The 14,225-nt window shown below is 36.7% G+C and overlaps 1 protein-coding gene across 2 annotated transcripts; it reads left to right on the top strand.

Moving 5' to 3' along the window:
* The first annotated feature begins 1,064 nt into the window (after positions 1 to 1,064).
* LOC147503087 (ARM repeat superfamily protein) lies at positions 1,065 to 5,992 on the top strand. Of its 2 annotated transcripts, XM_086607912.1 has the most exons (9): positions 1,065 to 1,323; positions 1,479 to 1,613; positions 1,733 to 1,824; positions 1,916 to 2,066; positions 3,186 to 3,313; positions 3,592 to 3,750; positions 3,836 to 4,021; positions 4,239 to 4,444; positions 5,596 to 5,992. In XM_086607912.1, the coding sequence occupies exons 2-9, from the start codon at positions 1,517 to 1,519 to the stop codon at positions 5,603 to 5,605; spliced, it is 1,029 nt and encodes a 342-aa protein (XP_086464038.1). In that variant the 5' UTR covers positions 1,065 to 1,323; positions 1,479 to 1,516; the 3' UTR covers positions 5,606 to 5,992. The 2 variants fall into 2 exon arrangements, with proteins under 2 accessions (XP_086464038.1, XP_086464037.1); XM_086607911.1 differs by lacking the exon at positions 1,065 to 1,323 and having other exon boundaries at positions 1,338 to 1,613.
* Positions 5,993 to 14,225: the final 8,233 nt, after the last annotated feature.

The following is a 14,225-nucleotide window of genomic DNA, read 5'->3' as shown; positions in this document are numbered from 1 at the left end:
CCTTTTCCCTTTGTGGGGCAGCTTGACCTTGCCTCAAAAGCGTTACTCTACTTTGGATTATCCTTGAGTATAACGTAACAATGATCAAGTGAAAAAGCCGATTTTTCTTGTAGTTGGTAGGTCATCCTTGCCTCGGACAACTAAAAAATAAAATGGTGGTAATTATACTAAAATAATCACTAGGACTAGGATAATTAAACTAAAATAATAATTAGACTAAGATAATAATTAGACTAAGACTAAAATGGAAATAATAAATACACTAAGATAATTAGACTAAGACTAAGATAATCAATAAATTCCAAATTGACAACGTTGTAATTACCCGGCTTTGTATTGTTGTACCACTTGCATGTCGAGCTTCCACCGCATTCACAATTGCAACAAACTTGTTCATCATTTTTGAAATATATTTCCACCTACCGCTAATTGAATCGGGAGACCTATCCGACCCACGTGCTTGATTGAACTCGTTTGTTACACGATTCCAAAATCCTTTTGCATTTTGGAAAGTACCAACAATGGAGTCTTCACTAATTTTTATTCAAGCAAGACATAGAGCTTGATCATCGGACATGCTAAAGTGAGTTCTCACTTTTGCTTGAGTGCTACCACTTGCTTGAGATGCTTGAGTTGATGTCATTTGATATTTGGTTTTTTTTAAGAACTGATTTTAAAGAAGAAGAAATATGATATATGATTGTTGGAAGTGTGAGTTGAAATGAAACAAATGTTGTATATATACCAAAGTTTTTTTATTTTGATTTTGACCGTTCGATTTTTGACCGTTGGTAAACTAGCCATTAGGACCGTTGGATGTTGGATTAGGTGAGTTTAGGACGAGGCGAATCCAACATTCCGTCCGGTTAACAAATCAGTGAAAAACTCGGTGGAAGGTTTCACCTTGTTTTGAACTGGAGAAAATAGTCACCGAGTTTATCACCCTGCATTGCAGAGCGCTTTTGGACCCAACTAGGTGAAAGTTTTCACAAACCCCCCTTATTTCCCTGCATTGCAAATGCTCTTATTGTTTTGAAGATACTCAACTTTTTAATGTGAAAAGCACCCAATTAAGTTACATACGCTCATAGCTTGTCATATGAAAAAACATCTGATGTTTATCATTTGGAAATGGCCAGGAAGCCCCAAAGAAAACTATTCCAATCCAGAAGAAACAGAAGGAATCAAAGAAGCTTTAAGGCATGAATGACACATGAGACACCCCTCCCAATCTCTTCACGCAGCCTTTAGGAGGAGTACATGGGCTGATGGGCTAAATGCAGTCCTGTCATAGGGCCAACACGGAACGTACAACTTACTAAGGTATAAATACAAATTGCCCACTCTTCTATCTCTTTTACGTACTCAGAAAAAATTCAAAGCCGAAAACGAAATTCAGATGTCTTTTCTAAGAATTCTTCTTTTCACTGCCTCGTTACTTTTCTTCATCACAACAATTACAATAATAACTTGTTCAGCAAAAGAGTCTGTGAATGATTCCAACAATACGGGACAGATGTATTGGGCATCAGCCAAAGAGGAAGGGGACTCACCCGAAGACGAGTTCGATGGTGGGTTTTCATCTTTAGAGAGCATGTTGCAGTGGTCTATTGGTATGGTTTTTTTTTTGTTTTATGTTCCGTATTAATTTTGCCATTTTTATTTATTTATTTATGGCTTTCAACTTTATTATGGTATCATATATAGTGCATTACTCTTTCAATATGTGCAGGCCATGCTGATCCTATTAAGTTAAAAGAAGCAGCAGAGGATGCGCAATGCTTGTCTACCAGTGATTTAAAGAAGCGCCAAGAAGAAATAAAGGTCTAAGGTCTATAGTCTTTTATTATGAATTATGAGGTCAGCTTCTCATTTGAGATGTTTTTTCTTCTGTGTATCTTTTGTGGTCATACAGGAATTGATGGAAACTCTCAAGACGCCATCAGACGCGGAGTTGATGAAAACAGCTATTGCGGACTTGAACAATTCCTCACTTTCTTTAGAACAGCATCTTCGAGCGTTGGAGGAGCTTCTCGTACTTGTTGAGATGATAGATAATGCAAATGGTAAATCTAAATATGTAGTGTTCTTCATTTATGTTTGATGGTTGATTTTACTCTGCCTTTTACTTGCTTGCTTACTGAATGTTTGGGATCACACTGAGGATATCACTCGCTAATGTTGGGTTTTAACTTGTGCGGCATTAATAAAAACTGGTAAATAAAAGTTGATTTGTGTACTAATAGAACTTATCTAACAAATGGAATATACGAAGCGAACCCTTTGTGCATTCCTCCGATCTTCTCCATTCAGATGTGCAAGCCACTTACACACACTGCAAAGGTCGTCCAAATTTGGCTGACTAACCAGATTGACTAAGGAATAATGGCTGGGGGGGAGAGGATTGGCGCAGAGGAGATGAGGATTTGAGAAGCAGTAGTACCTTTTTTTCTTGAAAGCACGTCCTTTGCGCCTCTTGGACCTTGCCACTCGTTCTTAGAAGATTTGATTTTTGAAAGAGTCGAAGTAAACATGTGTAGTGCTTGAGCTATAAATCATTCAAGTACCTTGAAGGCCTGCTCCTCTGTATTTGCACTCCTCCATATCCCTAACGCTTTTGCTAAAAAAAGAATTTAAGCCATTGAAGTGCCCTTTGTCTGCAGCTTGGGCTGTCTTGGGTAGATGAGTGTGCAGACTTTGATCAAGCTTCTATTAACTTTTATGACTTGAATTCAGCGTTTGAGAAAAGAAGGGCTATTCTACAGGGAACTCATCTGAGAGAAGAAATTTGTTCCCGCCACCATTGGGGAAATCCCTCTATAACAGTTCTAAACTCATAGTTATCCAAAAAAAAAACATTCTTTTTGTACCTTTACCTTATGTATCGTTATTTCTTTAGCTGTGAAGCTGTTGAGATGTCATTTTTTTTTTGTGATGATGATGGGATAACATCTCTTGATTGGAAAGTTGTATCGCATCTCTATTATGAAATTTATTTGATGTAGTTCTAGAAAACCTAGTAGTATATGTATACTTCAGTTGGAGCACATCTCCGCAAGTTTCCATAACTATAGTCCTGAACTGTGCCCATAAATGTAAATGTAGAAAATAGTCTCTTTAACCGTTTCATTTTTTTGCTTCCCTGTTTTATTTAGGTGTAGTGTACTGATTACTGCAATTTATAGATATGAACAAATTTGGGGGGCTGGCAGCAGTGATACGAGAGCTTAATACCTCTGATCAACAAATGCGAATAATATCAGCATGGATTCTTGGAATGGCCAGTCAAAATAACCCAGTTGTCCAAAATCAGGCAAGTCGGCATATTCACTTGCAAACATTGATGAAATTGGTTTCCTTGGTTTCTTCCTTCATTATGCAGAGATTTTTACTACATGTATTGACTTGTACTTTCCTACTTGTATATTTACTTTGTGGCACATTTAGCTTATCTATTTGCACACAAATGTAGCTCTTAAGCTCCGAAAAAGTAGAGTTGCCTACTTTTGGAGTCAGGGAATTAATTTGTGATTCATGATCGTTCGCCTTCCAATTGATGATCCTGATGATTTGTGAATCTGTCTGTCTTAGATTCTAGACCTTGGAGCTCTAAAAAAGCTAATAAAGATGGCAAATTCTAGTTCTGCAGAAGAGGCAACAAAAGCCTTATATGCCATCGCTGCTTTGATCAGAAACAGTATAGATGGACAGACACTATTTTATGCCGAAGCTGGAGAACTGATGCTTCAGGTATCAATGTCCAGAATGTGGAAAGACCCTTTGAAGCATTTACCTAATTCTGTAGGCTCCAACTAATGGTTTTCTTTTTCTCTAGGACATAATGAGCAGCTCTAGCGTGGATATTAGACTTAAAAAGAAAGCAGCTTCTCTTGTAGCTGATTTGGCGAATTTTCAACTAGAAAGCAAAAACAAAGCAGGGTCTCTCTCATTGAGCAGTCGATTTTTCCTCAAGTCTGTGGTTGATCTCACGACATTTACTGACGTTGATCTCCAGGAGAAGGTCTGTTCCATGAGTTTCGGTTTACATGGTGGACATTACTAGTAAATTTTAGCTTAACTAAATCTGGATCATATCAACTTAGGAAGATGTTTTATGGTTTCCATTCATTGTTCGGTTGTTAATTAGTATTGTGCGTGGGATGCATCTATACTTGTTTTAGTTAGTATCAGAAACAAGAGTTTGATTTGTGTCGCAATTTTCATGAGATGCTTTGCAGGCCCTGGTTGCAATCAAGAATCTTCTTCAACTCAACGCATCTGAAGCATTATATTTTAGAGATTTCTGTGGTTTCGATAAAGTGCTTGAGAGCATGAGGGAGCAATTGCGACAACTAATGACAGTGGAAGATCAGAGTGATTTTCTTCTGGATATGGAAAGCTTACTTGGAGATGTAGAACTGATTTTTCAAAAGAAGCTAGAAAGGTACCACTCTTCCTTGGACTTCAACTTGTAAGTTGGCAAATATTTGCGCCCGACTCTGCTTGTCTCCCAGCCACACAATGGCAACTGGGAAACAACACAAAAGAATACCTTGCTTTTGGCACACCTAATTCACACATGTTTTAAACACTTTAAAATTTATCGTTGATCTCATCTGAAAATGTAGTTTGTGAAATTTCCAGAGGTATCTAATCTATTAGAAGTTAGAAACTAATCCTTCAAATGTTATCCCCATAGATATCTGATTTTGATGATTGAAAAGCCAAGATTTTTTTGACGGGGTAGTGGCATCAGGCATGATGAACTCTAATGTCTCTAGCCACAGTACGAGGTTGTATTCGGGTTTGATTTAACTATTAAAGTGTTGTAATAACAAAAGTGAATTTGGGATTGATGGTAGATTCAAAGAAACCCTAATATACTGTGATCTGCTATGTGGTTCTCCAATTTTCATTTTTTCTTTTTTTTTGAAATATTTAGAGGGTTAAGGCAGACCCACACTGGTTACATTGAAAGACTCTAGACCGAAGGCTTACATTGCTTGAAGGGAACCTAGCCCGAAGGCTCTCGCCGATGTGCCCCCACACCGGTTACATTGAAAGACCCTAGCCCAAAGGCTCATCAACCCCGAAGGGAACCTAGCCCGAAGGCTCTCGCCGATGCGCCAGTTTTTAGTAGACCCAACCGCCTCCACCTTGTCCATGAAGACTTGTTTTCACTCCTTGGTCCACCCATCGTAGCAGCATCTTGTCTCTAGCCCAAAGGCTCACTTGGCCCAAAGGCTCATCACATAATTACACAAGAAAGAAATTCCAACCAACACTTGGTGGGATTCGAACGTACAACCTCTCCAATGAGGAGAGGGGTACACAACCAATTGAGCTAGAAGTTCTCCAATTTTCTTGATATATGGCCAAGTCTACTAAATTAAAGATATGGGTAGGGCAAGATGACGATTTAGGAGGGTGTTAGGCATCCATTGTTGTTCAATCAATCAAGGTAAATAGTAATATTATGAAAAACAGATGATACCCTAAAATTCAAGAGCATCCCTAACGTGTTCTATGCTTTTATTATTTATTGCGCTTATTTATTAAACTAACTAAGGTCTGGTAATATTTGTCTTGGCACAGTCGTGAATGAGAGGATCATCCTCTAGCCTCATGTGTCGTGCAGCCCTTATGGTCCAGAATTCCACAAGTAGGCAGCATGCAGCTTGCTTGACATCAAATTTTGCAGCTCATGTGTCGTGCAGTCGTGAATTTTGCCTCATGTGTCGTGCAGTCGTGAATTTTACTTGCTTGTTTGTACAACTGAAGCTTATACTGTATGTAGGAAGGTAGACCCCATGGTTGTATAAATGGGAGCCTCTAACATGAGCCATGGAGCTTTGCTCTTATGTTATGCAAACTCCACTGTTGTAATTTAACATATTTTTCAGATACTTTGTTGCTATTTGAATGTTCCTCCACTGCTTATGGCTTAACTTTGACAGATCGGTTTCGTCAATGTACAAGCTTTTCTATCAAATTTCGCAATGCACAAACTTGGATTGAAGGCACGACTTGCCAGTTTTGACACCAATCACACAGGTTTTGTGTTATTTGTGGGATACTTTCTCTCCCATTTTATGAATCTTACGGAGGTTTTGATTTTCAGTGTTGTCCAATGCCCACCGTAATACCAAATCTTAAATTAACGCCAAATATAGTTTTTCTTTATCAAGGAGAAACTCTCCAGGACAGATCGGAAAAGAAAGTAACTCGTAAGGACACTTTTTTATTTTAATCACTCACAAGGACTGGGTAGATGAAAGTTCAAGTATACTTTTTGACGTGAAATTAAAAACGGCTTGGGTAGATGAAATGCTAAGTATACTCCTAATGCGAAATAATAAGCCACCCGGCCCAACTGAAACGGCCTAGTGTATATAGTATGAACAATGATTATTTATACCTCATCATGAGCAATCATTGTCCATACCTATTTGGGGTTTGAACAATCATTATTCATACCTCAATATAATGTATAATCAGTAAAAACACATATTGGAGTATGAACAATCATTGTTCATATCTATTTGAGGTATGAACAATCATTGTTCATACCTCAATATAATGTATAATCAGTAAGAATACCTATTAGAGTATGAACAATCATTGTTCATATCTCAACATGAGTAATGAACACTCATTGTTCATATGAACAATCATTGTTCTTACTGATCGTACATTATGTGATGTATGAACACTTATTGGAGTATGAACAATCATTGTTCATACCTATTTGGGAGCATGAACACTTACTGTTCATACCTCAACACCAGCTATGAACAATCATTATTCATACCTATTTGGGGTATGAACAATCAATGTTCATACCTCAGTAGATTGTAAGATTAGTAAGAACATTTATTGGACATACCTCAACATGAGCTATGAACACTCATTGTTCATACTGTTCATACATCAACATAATGTATGATTAGTAATAACACTTATGGAGTATAAACAGTGATTGTTCATACCCCAATATGAGCTATGAACACTCATTGTTCATATGAACAATTATTGTTCATATCTATTTAGGGATATGAACAATCAATGTTCATACCTCAATATAATGTGTGATCAGTAAGAACACTTATTGGAGTATGAACAATCATTGTTCATCTCTCAATGATAAAATAAGATTTAAATATGCTTGGGAACAGTATATTATAGATGCTTGAACAGTGAATAAAGCTTATCAAAACAGTAGACATAATACTCTCAATATCATATAAATAAAGAGGAACGTAGTTGTGTTCGCCCACTTTAGTCATATACTACTTGAATGCAAGTTTAGATTAGAAGTGTGCTTCACTAATGAGAGTCAAAACAATAGATATTAGGTGAAAAATAGTGATTTCAAATGACAAGAGAAGGTATTAGAAGGGGTTTAATCCACCACACGATTCAATTGACTATTAGTTAGTATCGAATCGTTTGTATTGATCCCTAGTGAACATCAAGTCCTCTCAGATTAAGGCTTCACTAGCATGAGAGTTTAGCTCCACCACAAATCTCTTTGGTGGTGGCTCTAAACTCTAGTTCTCCATTATGAGCTCTATCTCTACTTACTCATAAAGAAGAACTTGAAGTTCTTATTTGCAAAACAATAATACTAATGGTTAATCATCCTCACATGACTTCATAAACCTCATCTAATGGAGGTTTAGCCTTATATCATTGGAATCATTATACTAAAACAATAAAAGAAATACATAATTGAAAAGACAATAATTAATTGAATAACTAAGCTTTTATTGATGGGAATTAATGGTGACTACAACCTAACATTATTTAAACCCTAAATAAAGTAAAACTAATTAAGAACTAAACTAAACTAATTATCAACTAAGGGGAAAAAAAAAGTATATGAAGTGTTTAGCCTTAACTCTCTTTATATAGGAGAGGGTTAGGGTTATATTTTCGTGCATGAGCCAAAAGGGGACTTTGGGCCTCTAAAGTGAGCCCAAAGTCCATTAGGTTAAGTCAAAAGAGGCCACAACTATTGGAAATAACTTATGTGCCCTTTTCATCTACTTTCACAGTTCTTATTGGGGCAAGACTAGGACCATTGGAAAGCTGATTCCGAGCTGGTCATTTTGACATAAAGTAGGTCCAATTCCAAGGCCCGAGTCCAAAGATACAACCTGTTGAAGTTCTGTTGATTTTTCTGTCATTTTTCTACCCGGATTGACTTTGACTGGGCTTGAAAAAGACTTTTCTCCATGATTCTTGGGCTTTAAATGCAGAACTTCCTTGGCAATCATCTTGACTCGTTTTCCATGCAAAAGTGGTGCTTTTAGTCATCTAATCAACTTCAAGTCCTAAAATGCATAAAAACACGTAAACAGAACTAATTCTTATATATTATAAACATAATTTGCCTAAATGTGATACTATTAAGGAGTTTAAACTACACTTTTTGGTGCTTATTACACCACCCCAAAATAGTATTTTGCTTGTCCTCAAAGCAAAGATGAGAAATAAAAACAGATAAAAACAGTTTAAACTAATTTCGTTTCGCAGATTGCGATTGCATTGACCATATGCAATAAGGTCTTAAACCACTAGGAATTTCCTAGTGGACGAGTTATAGCCTCGTGACAGTTTTTCAGAAAAGGTACTCACAAACTTCATTTATACTACAACGACTAAGAGATAAAAATAAAATTTCCTAATTAATCTCAGATATCTATACATCTCAATAACAATATAATAAGAACAATTATTTTGAAACTTAAGCTAATACACACATAATAATCAAATCATCTAAAGATACACATGTATGCTATAAACTATGTTATGAAATGCAATGGCATGTCCATTTATGAAACTTTTTGAATAATGTCTTTAAGTAGGTCCTCACAATTTGTCAAGACAAAAATACTCTGATTTTTCCACTCAAGTTAGCTCACTCCAGTGTGCAATGGGCACACGTTTCCTCACAATCTCAATGACGTCCAAAGGAGTCGAGATCGATCAATCACATATACCACTTACTATCACACCAAATTAATCATAATTGAGCTAGAGGTCTTTATTAGGTGATATGGGGATGAGGTGATGGTTTAAGAAGAAACGGAATGTATATTCAAATAAACAAGTCTGAGATAATAGGGTCTTCAATTACATGTATCTAGAGAAAACCTTGTTCTTACTTTGCTTCCATACTTAGTTTCCATCCTTAGCCTTTTTATTTTGGCTTTTTGACTCATTTTATTATATTTTTTGGACTTTTTGTTTTATTTTTATTTTATTTTATTTTATTTTCTTTAGATAAAAACTTATTTTCTTTTTCTTTTCTGAAGCAACTAACTAATTTTTGGTTTTCCACAGGTCTTTCTTTGTATTATCTTTACTCATCCTATTCTCAGACTCATTCAAAATGGGTAGGCTTATTTTTATTTTTATTGGTTTAAAAGATGGGTAAAGAATTTGTGGTTGCGAAAAGGCTAATTAAAAGGCTCAGAGGGGTGACTACCAGATAATTACTTATAGGCAAGAATTTTTAGCTATATCGATCCAAAGAGAGCCTAAATTCTCGCTTAGGATATGGTATGGTGATCAAGCAAGTGGATGTGTGATTTCTCTACTCATATTACATATCTCCTTTGTGTCTGTTTCGACCAAATATGATCAAAACACTAAGTGATGACGAAAGAGGTGAATAACGTAGAAGAGTAGTGAGGAAAGTGATGGTGATCGGGGGAATGATGAGATCAGACCTTTGCGGTTGCCTACGTATCCAAATTATCGATGGGATCAAGTCTCAAGAACGTAGTTGAATGAAAAATAGTTCGGCATTTATATAGGTAGAGTAGAGAGTCCTTGTAGCTCAAGTAATCTTGTAGCTTGAGTAATTGTGATAGACTATAACTTTAACCGATAATTATCTTTTGATAAGAAATGAACCGACATAAATCAACGCACATTAGCAGAAGCCATGTGGCTAAGGTTCACCTTTAGCCCATGAAAGTTAACGGGCCCGTGACATTGATCCATGATATTGCGAATTGGGCTTTAGCCTTGTCGATTAAACGAATAAAGTGGAGACTCCTACCAATGGGCGCTTGCGTAGGTGAGGGTGGGGGTCGAACATCCTCTTTGGCATGCGAACAAAGTTCATATGGCAAAAAGAAGAAAGAAAAATGAACGGAATGTATAAAGTATCGTATGAAAGGAAATGATAGGAAAATTAACTGGTCGAGAAAAAAATCGGAATTATCGAGAACTAAAAAATGTCAAACTAACGATACTTAACGCAATGTAATTAAATAAAAGATGGTCGAAAATGCATAGAAAAAAAAATAAAATATGCACGTAAATAAAATTGCAAAAAGAAATTGATTTTTAAAAACCGTGTGCAACGATCACGTAAAAATCTAAATTTGAATTCGACGCCAAGCGTGCCGTGAATAGCGATACTTGGATTATATCGTTAAAAATTAAATGTAGGGGCAATTTAGTAATAATAATAATAAAAGGTAGTTAAATACGAATTGGACTTAAAATGTTCGGATGAGATAAGAATATGGAGTAGATAAGATTTGAGATTAGGGATGAAGTTGGAGTTGGAGCAGAATCCCACCAGCACTGGAAAACCCGCTCGTAAACCTATATAAGTGTTGTGGCCGCACATCCCAATCCACAAAAACACTTTACGCGCATCCAACAAAACAAACGTAAGCAGAAAAATCTTTGACATCGCACAAAACTCGACTTCTTCCGTATTACTGCTGCTGTGTGACGCCTTCCATCGAACTAGCACTGTTCAGCTCATCTTGGATTCTCGGTAAGTTAAACTTTCACTCCTTATATTCAGCTATAGCAACAGTATTACCACCAAAGGTCCAGGCGATCATGGTAGGAAAGCCTTGTTCTTGTGGTGCGTCTGGAGAATTGTGTGATACAAGAAGGACCGCGATACTGACAAGATGGGCTCTTTAGGTAATCGATTCATCGTCAGTCTCTTACAAGAAGCCAAAAAGCTTGTGAACACATTCAACCAACCAGAGAGGGGGCAAGGACAGTGAACCTCAAAAGTGAAAACCCGCCGTCCATCAAAAGCAATGAGCCATTGACTTCAGCTGGCAGTAATGCGTCGGCATGTAGTGTCCTAATTTACCCACAGCCATAGGGGATCCTCTCTGTAGAATCCTTAACGTTCTTACCGGCCTGAGATCATAGCAAAGGTGCAAAATATACAATAATAGTAAATACTATTGGTATCAGTGTTATGTATTAATTTTTAGTTTTTGTTTGCAAGTCTTCCTGCTTATCCGTTTTGATAAATATACAATACTCCACCTTTTACCGTTGAAAATATAAACAAATAAAGGTTGACATGGGTTGCTTTGAGTTTTGTGCGCATTATTAATTTCCAGGCTTTCTATATAATAGATCTACAGAGTAAGCTTTTTAGTTTTCAGTTTCATCGATTAATTATATGCTGATATCGTAGATGTGTCAAAGACTGTTAATAATCCGTATAAATGACCTGCCAATTATTACTCTATTGTATCTTGTAGTGTTTATGTCTGTGTGGGAAGAGTGGAGGGAGTAATATGGGTGATTTAATTTTATTAAACTATGGGGTGAGGGCGATGATGGCGCCAGCACTCAAAAAACTTGATGTTAACAAAAACATGATACGGTGCACCGACATCAAAGGAAGGGCACCGTAACTGCTATTCTTAAATCTGGCCCAGTACATCCTTGTGGACAAGTGAACTCGGTCATTGACCTATCTGACCCGATTCACCCTTGTGGAGTTAGCAAATCCAGTTTTGAGCAATTTGACCAGTTTTTTTTTTTTTATTATTATTTTTTTTTTTAATTTTATTTATTTATTTATTTATTATTATTTTTTTGCAGGTAGAAACGATCGTATTAACGGGGAGAAAGAAATTCACGAAAAGACCGTGAATAAAAGTTTCACTCCGCATTATCTCAATGCCTTGGAAAAAATAAATAAGGTGAAGATAATTTTCAATCCCTTTCGGAAAATTAACGAATGCGAATTTTGCCGCGACGGAGAAACGGCGGTAGACGAGCAAAATATATTCACAAAGAGTCGACGGAGAAAGTTTTTATGCGTAACAAGGTGTCAATTAATGTCGAGAAAAATAAAAGAAGTTGAAAAGAAGTTTCGTTGAGAAAGATCACTCAATGTCTTATAAATACCGCCGGAAAGTTTAACTCGAAAGATTCGCCCGGAAAAATCGGCATGAAGCTGTTTGAAATTGTTTGCTCGGAAATTTTTTCGTAGAAAGTTCGGCACAATGCCTTAGAAAAATAATTAAAAGTCGACATATAGTTTCGGGCTTTGAAACGGAAAGAGTTGTACGAGTTGTATAATCAAAAACTGATAAGGAACCATTGGCTTTTCCCAACCCAATGATTATGTGATTGCGTGAATGTAATACAAATTCTTTTTTAATAAAGTATGTATTGGCTATTGAATATCATTGTGATGTTAGATAACATACCTGTGGAAAACTGACAATGTTGTTGAATTATATAGATGATAATTTAAATAGAATGAAACGCCCCCAATGCTAACTTTAAGCTTGCAAAATTAGATTGAGCGAAAAAAATGTTCTTTAACCGATGAAACGAAACGGGCACTTCATCGATGTTGACATAGCGAAAGTAACCGAAAAGCGGCGTAAAGCCGTTCATCTTAGGATCAATTTTAAATTAAACGTGGTAATTTCGCCAGATTTTGTTGTAGTGATAGTAACGACTAAGCGAGCGTAAAAGCGTTCAACTTAGACTGACGAAATTAAACGTGGTAATTATCGTCAGATTTTATCGAAGCGATAGTAACGACTAGCGCTTTGTTTAAAAGCCGTTCAAACTTAGATCGACAAAGCTAAACGCCGGTAACTTCGCCATATTTTGTCGTAGTGATAGTAATGAACTAAAAGCGGCGTAAAAGCGTTCAAACTTAGACTAACGAAGCTAAACGCGGTAACTTCGCCGATTTTGTCGAGTGATAGTAATGAACTTTTTTTAAAAGCGCTCAAACTTAGACTAACGGTTTAAACGCCGTAACTTCACGATTTTGTCGTGAAATAGATAGTAACGACTAAGCCGAAGTGTAAAAGCTGTTCGATTTTAGATAATTTTAAATTAAACGTGGTAATTTCGCCCGGATTATGTTGTAGCGATAGTAACGACTAAGTTTGGAAATGAAAAGCCGTTCATCTTAGGACCCATCTAAATTAAACGCGTGGTAATTTCGCCGATTATGTTGTAGTGATAGTAACGACTAAACGAAAAGTAAAAGCTGTTCGATTTTAGACCCATTTAAATTAAATGTGGTAATTTCGGCCGGAGTTTGTTGTAGTGATAGTAACGACTAAGCGGCGTAAAAGCTGTTCATCTTAGGATCCATCTAAATTAAACGCGGGTAATTTCGCCGGATTATATTGTAGTGATATTAACGAATTAAGCCGCGGCGTAAAGCTGTTCAACTTAGATCGACGAAATTAAACGCGGGTAATTTCGGCCAGATTTTGTTGTAGTGATTATAAGGTTCGCTAAAACCAAAATCATACCATTGGAACTAAAGTGAAATAACTGCTTCTTTATTGATTACCGAGTCTTAAAAAATGCAAAGATAACAACGGAAAATACATGCCTGAACTGGAAACAAACTAAATATTGTATTATTTTATTTCTCCAGGATAACGGAAAACACAACTAAAATCTACTTATAGAACTTGCGCAGATGAAACGCATTCCACGGCTTATCGAGAAACATTCCCATCTAAATCTCGGAGAAAATAAGATCCTTTGGTGGCGGGGCGATCTATGATGTATGGACCGTCCAGTTTTCTCCAAATTTACCGGAATCTATCAACCTCGTCTTTCGACAGAGTACCCAGTCATCTTTCTCAAATACTTTAAGTCGAACTTTCTTATCATATTTTCGTTTCATATCACTTTGATAACTTAATTAACCGCTGAAGACCAACATCTCTTTGTCTCATCTATCAAGGCTTTGGCTCGGAGCAAGTGTTTGATCATTCGACTCCAATTCCACGTTAGAAGTTCGCGGTGGTTGGTGTCATCAACTCAGAGGCAAAACCGCCTGCGCATCGTAAGCAAGATTAAACGGAGAAAATCCAGGTTGAATGCTTAGGTGTGGTTCGATAAGCCCACATAACCGCTAGGAAGTTCCTTAACCCAATTTCCTTTGGCCTGTT

The sequence above is a fragment of the Coptis chinensis genome, chromosome 4 (genome assembly GCF_015680905.1).
Source record: "Coptis chinensis isolate HL-2020 chromosome 4, ASM1568090v1, whole genome shotgun sequence".
Classification (NCBI taxonomy): domain Eukaryota; kingdom Viridiplantae; phylum Streptophyta; class Magnoliopsida; order Ranunculales; family Ranunculaceae; genus Coptis; species Coptis chinensis.
The sequence above is the reverse complement of the archived record's forward strand: the minus strand, read 5'-3'. Positions and strand labels throughout refer to the sequence as shown.

Bases quoted from the DNA above. Each gene is read 5' to 3' on its own strand.
- LOC147503087 (XM_086607911.1), top strand. From the start codon at position 1,400: ATGTCTTTTCTAAGAATTCTTCTTTTCACTGCCTCGTTACTTTTCTTC. The intron at 1,614-1,732 runs GTATGGTTTTTT...CAATATGTGCAG, and splicing joins CATGTTGCAGTGGTCTATTG to GCCATGCTGATCCTATTAAG. The intron at 3,751-3,835 runs GTATCAATGTCC...CTTTTTCTCTAG, and splicing joins CTGGAGAACTGATGCTTCAG to GACATAATGAGCAGCTCTAG.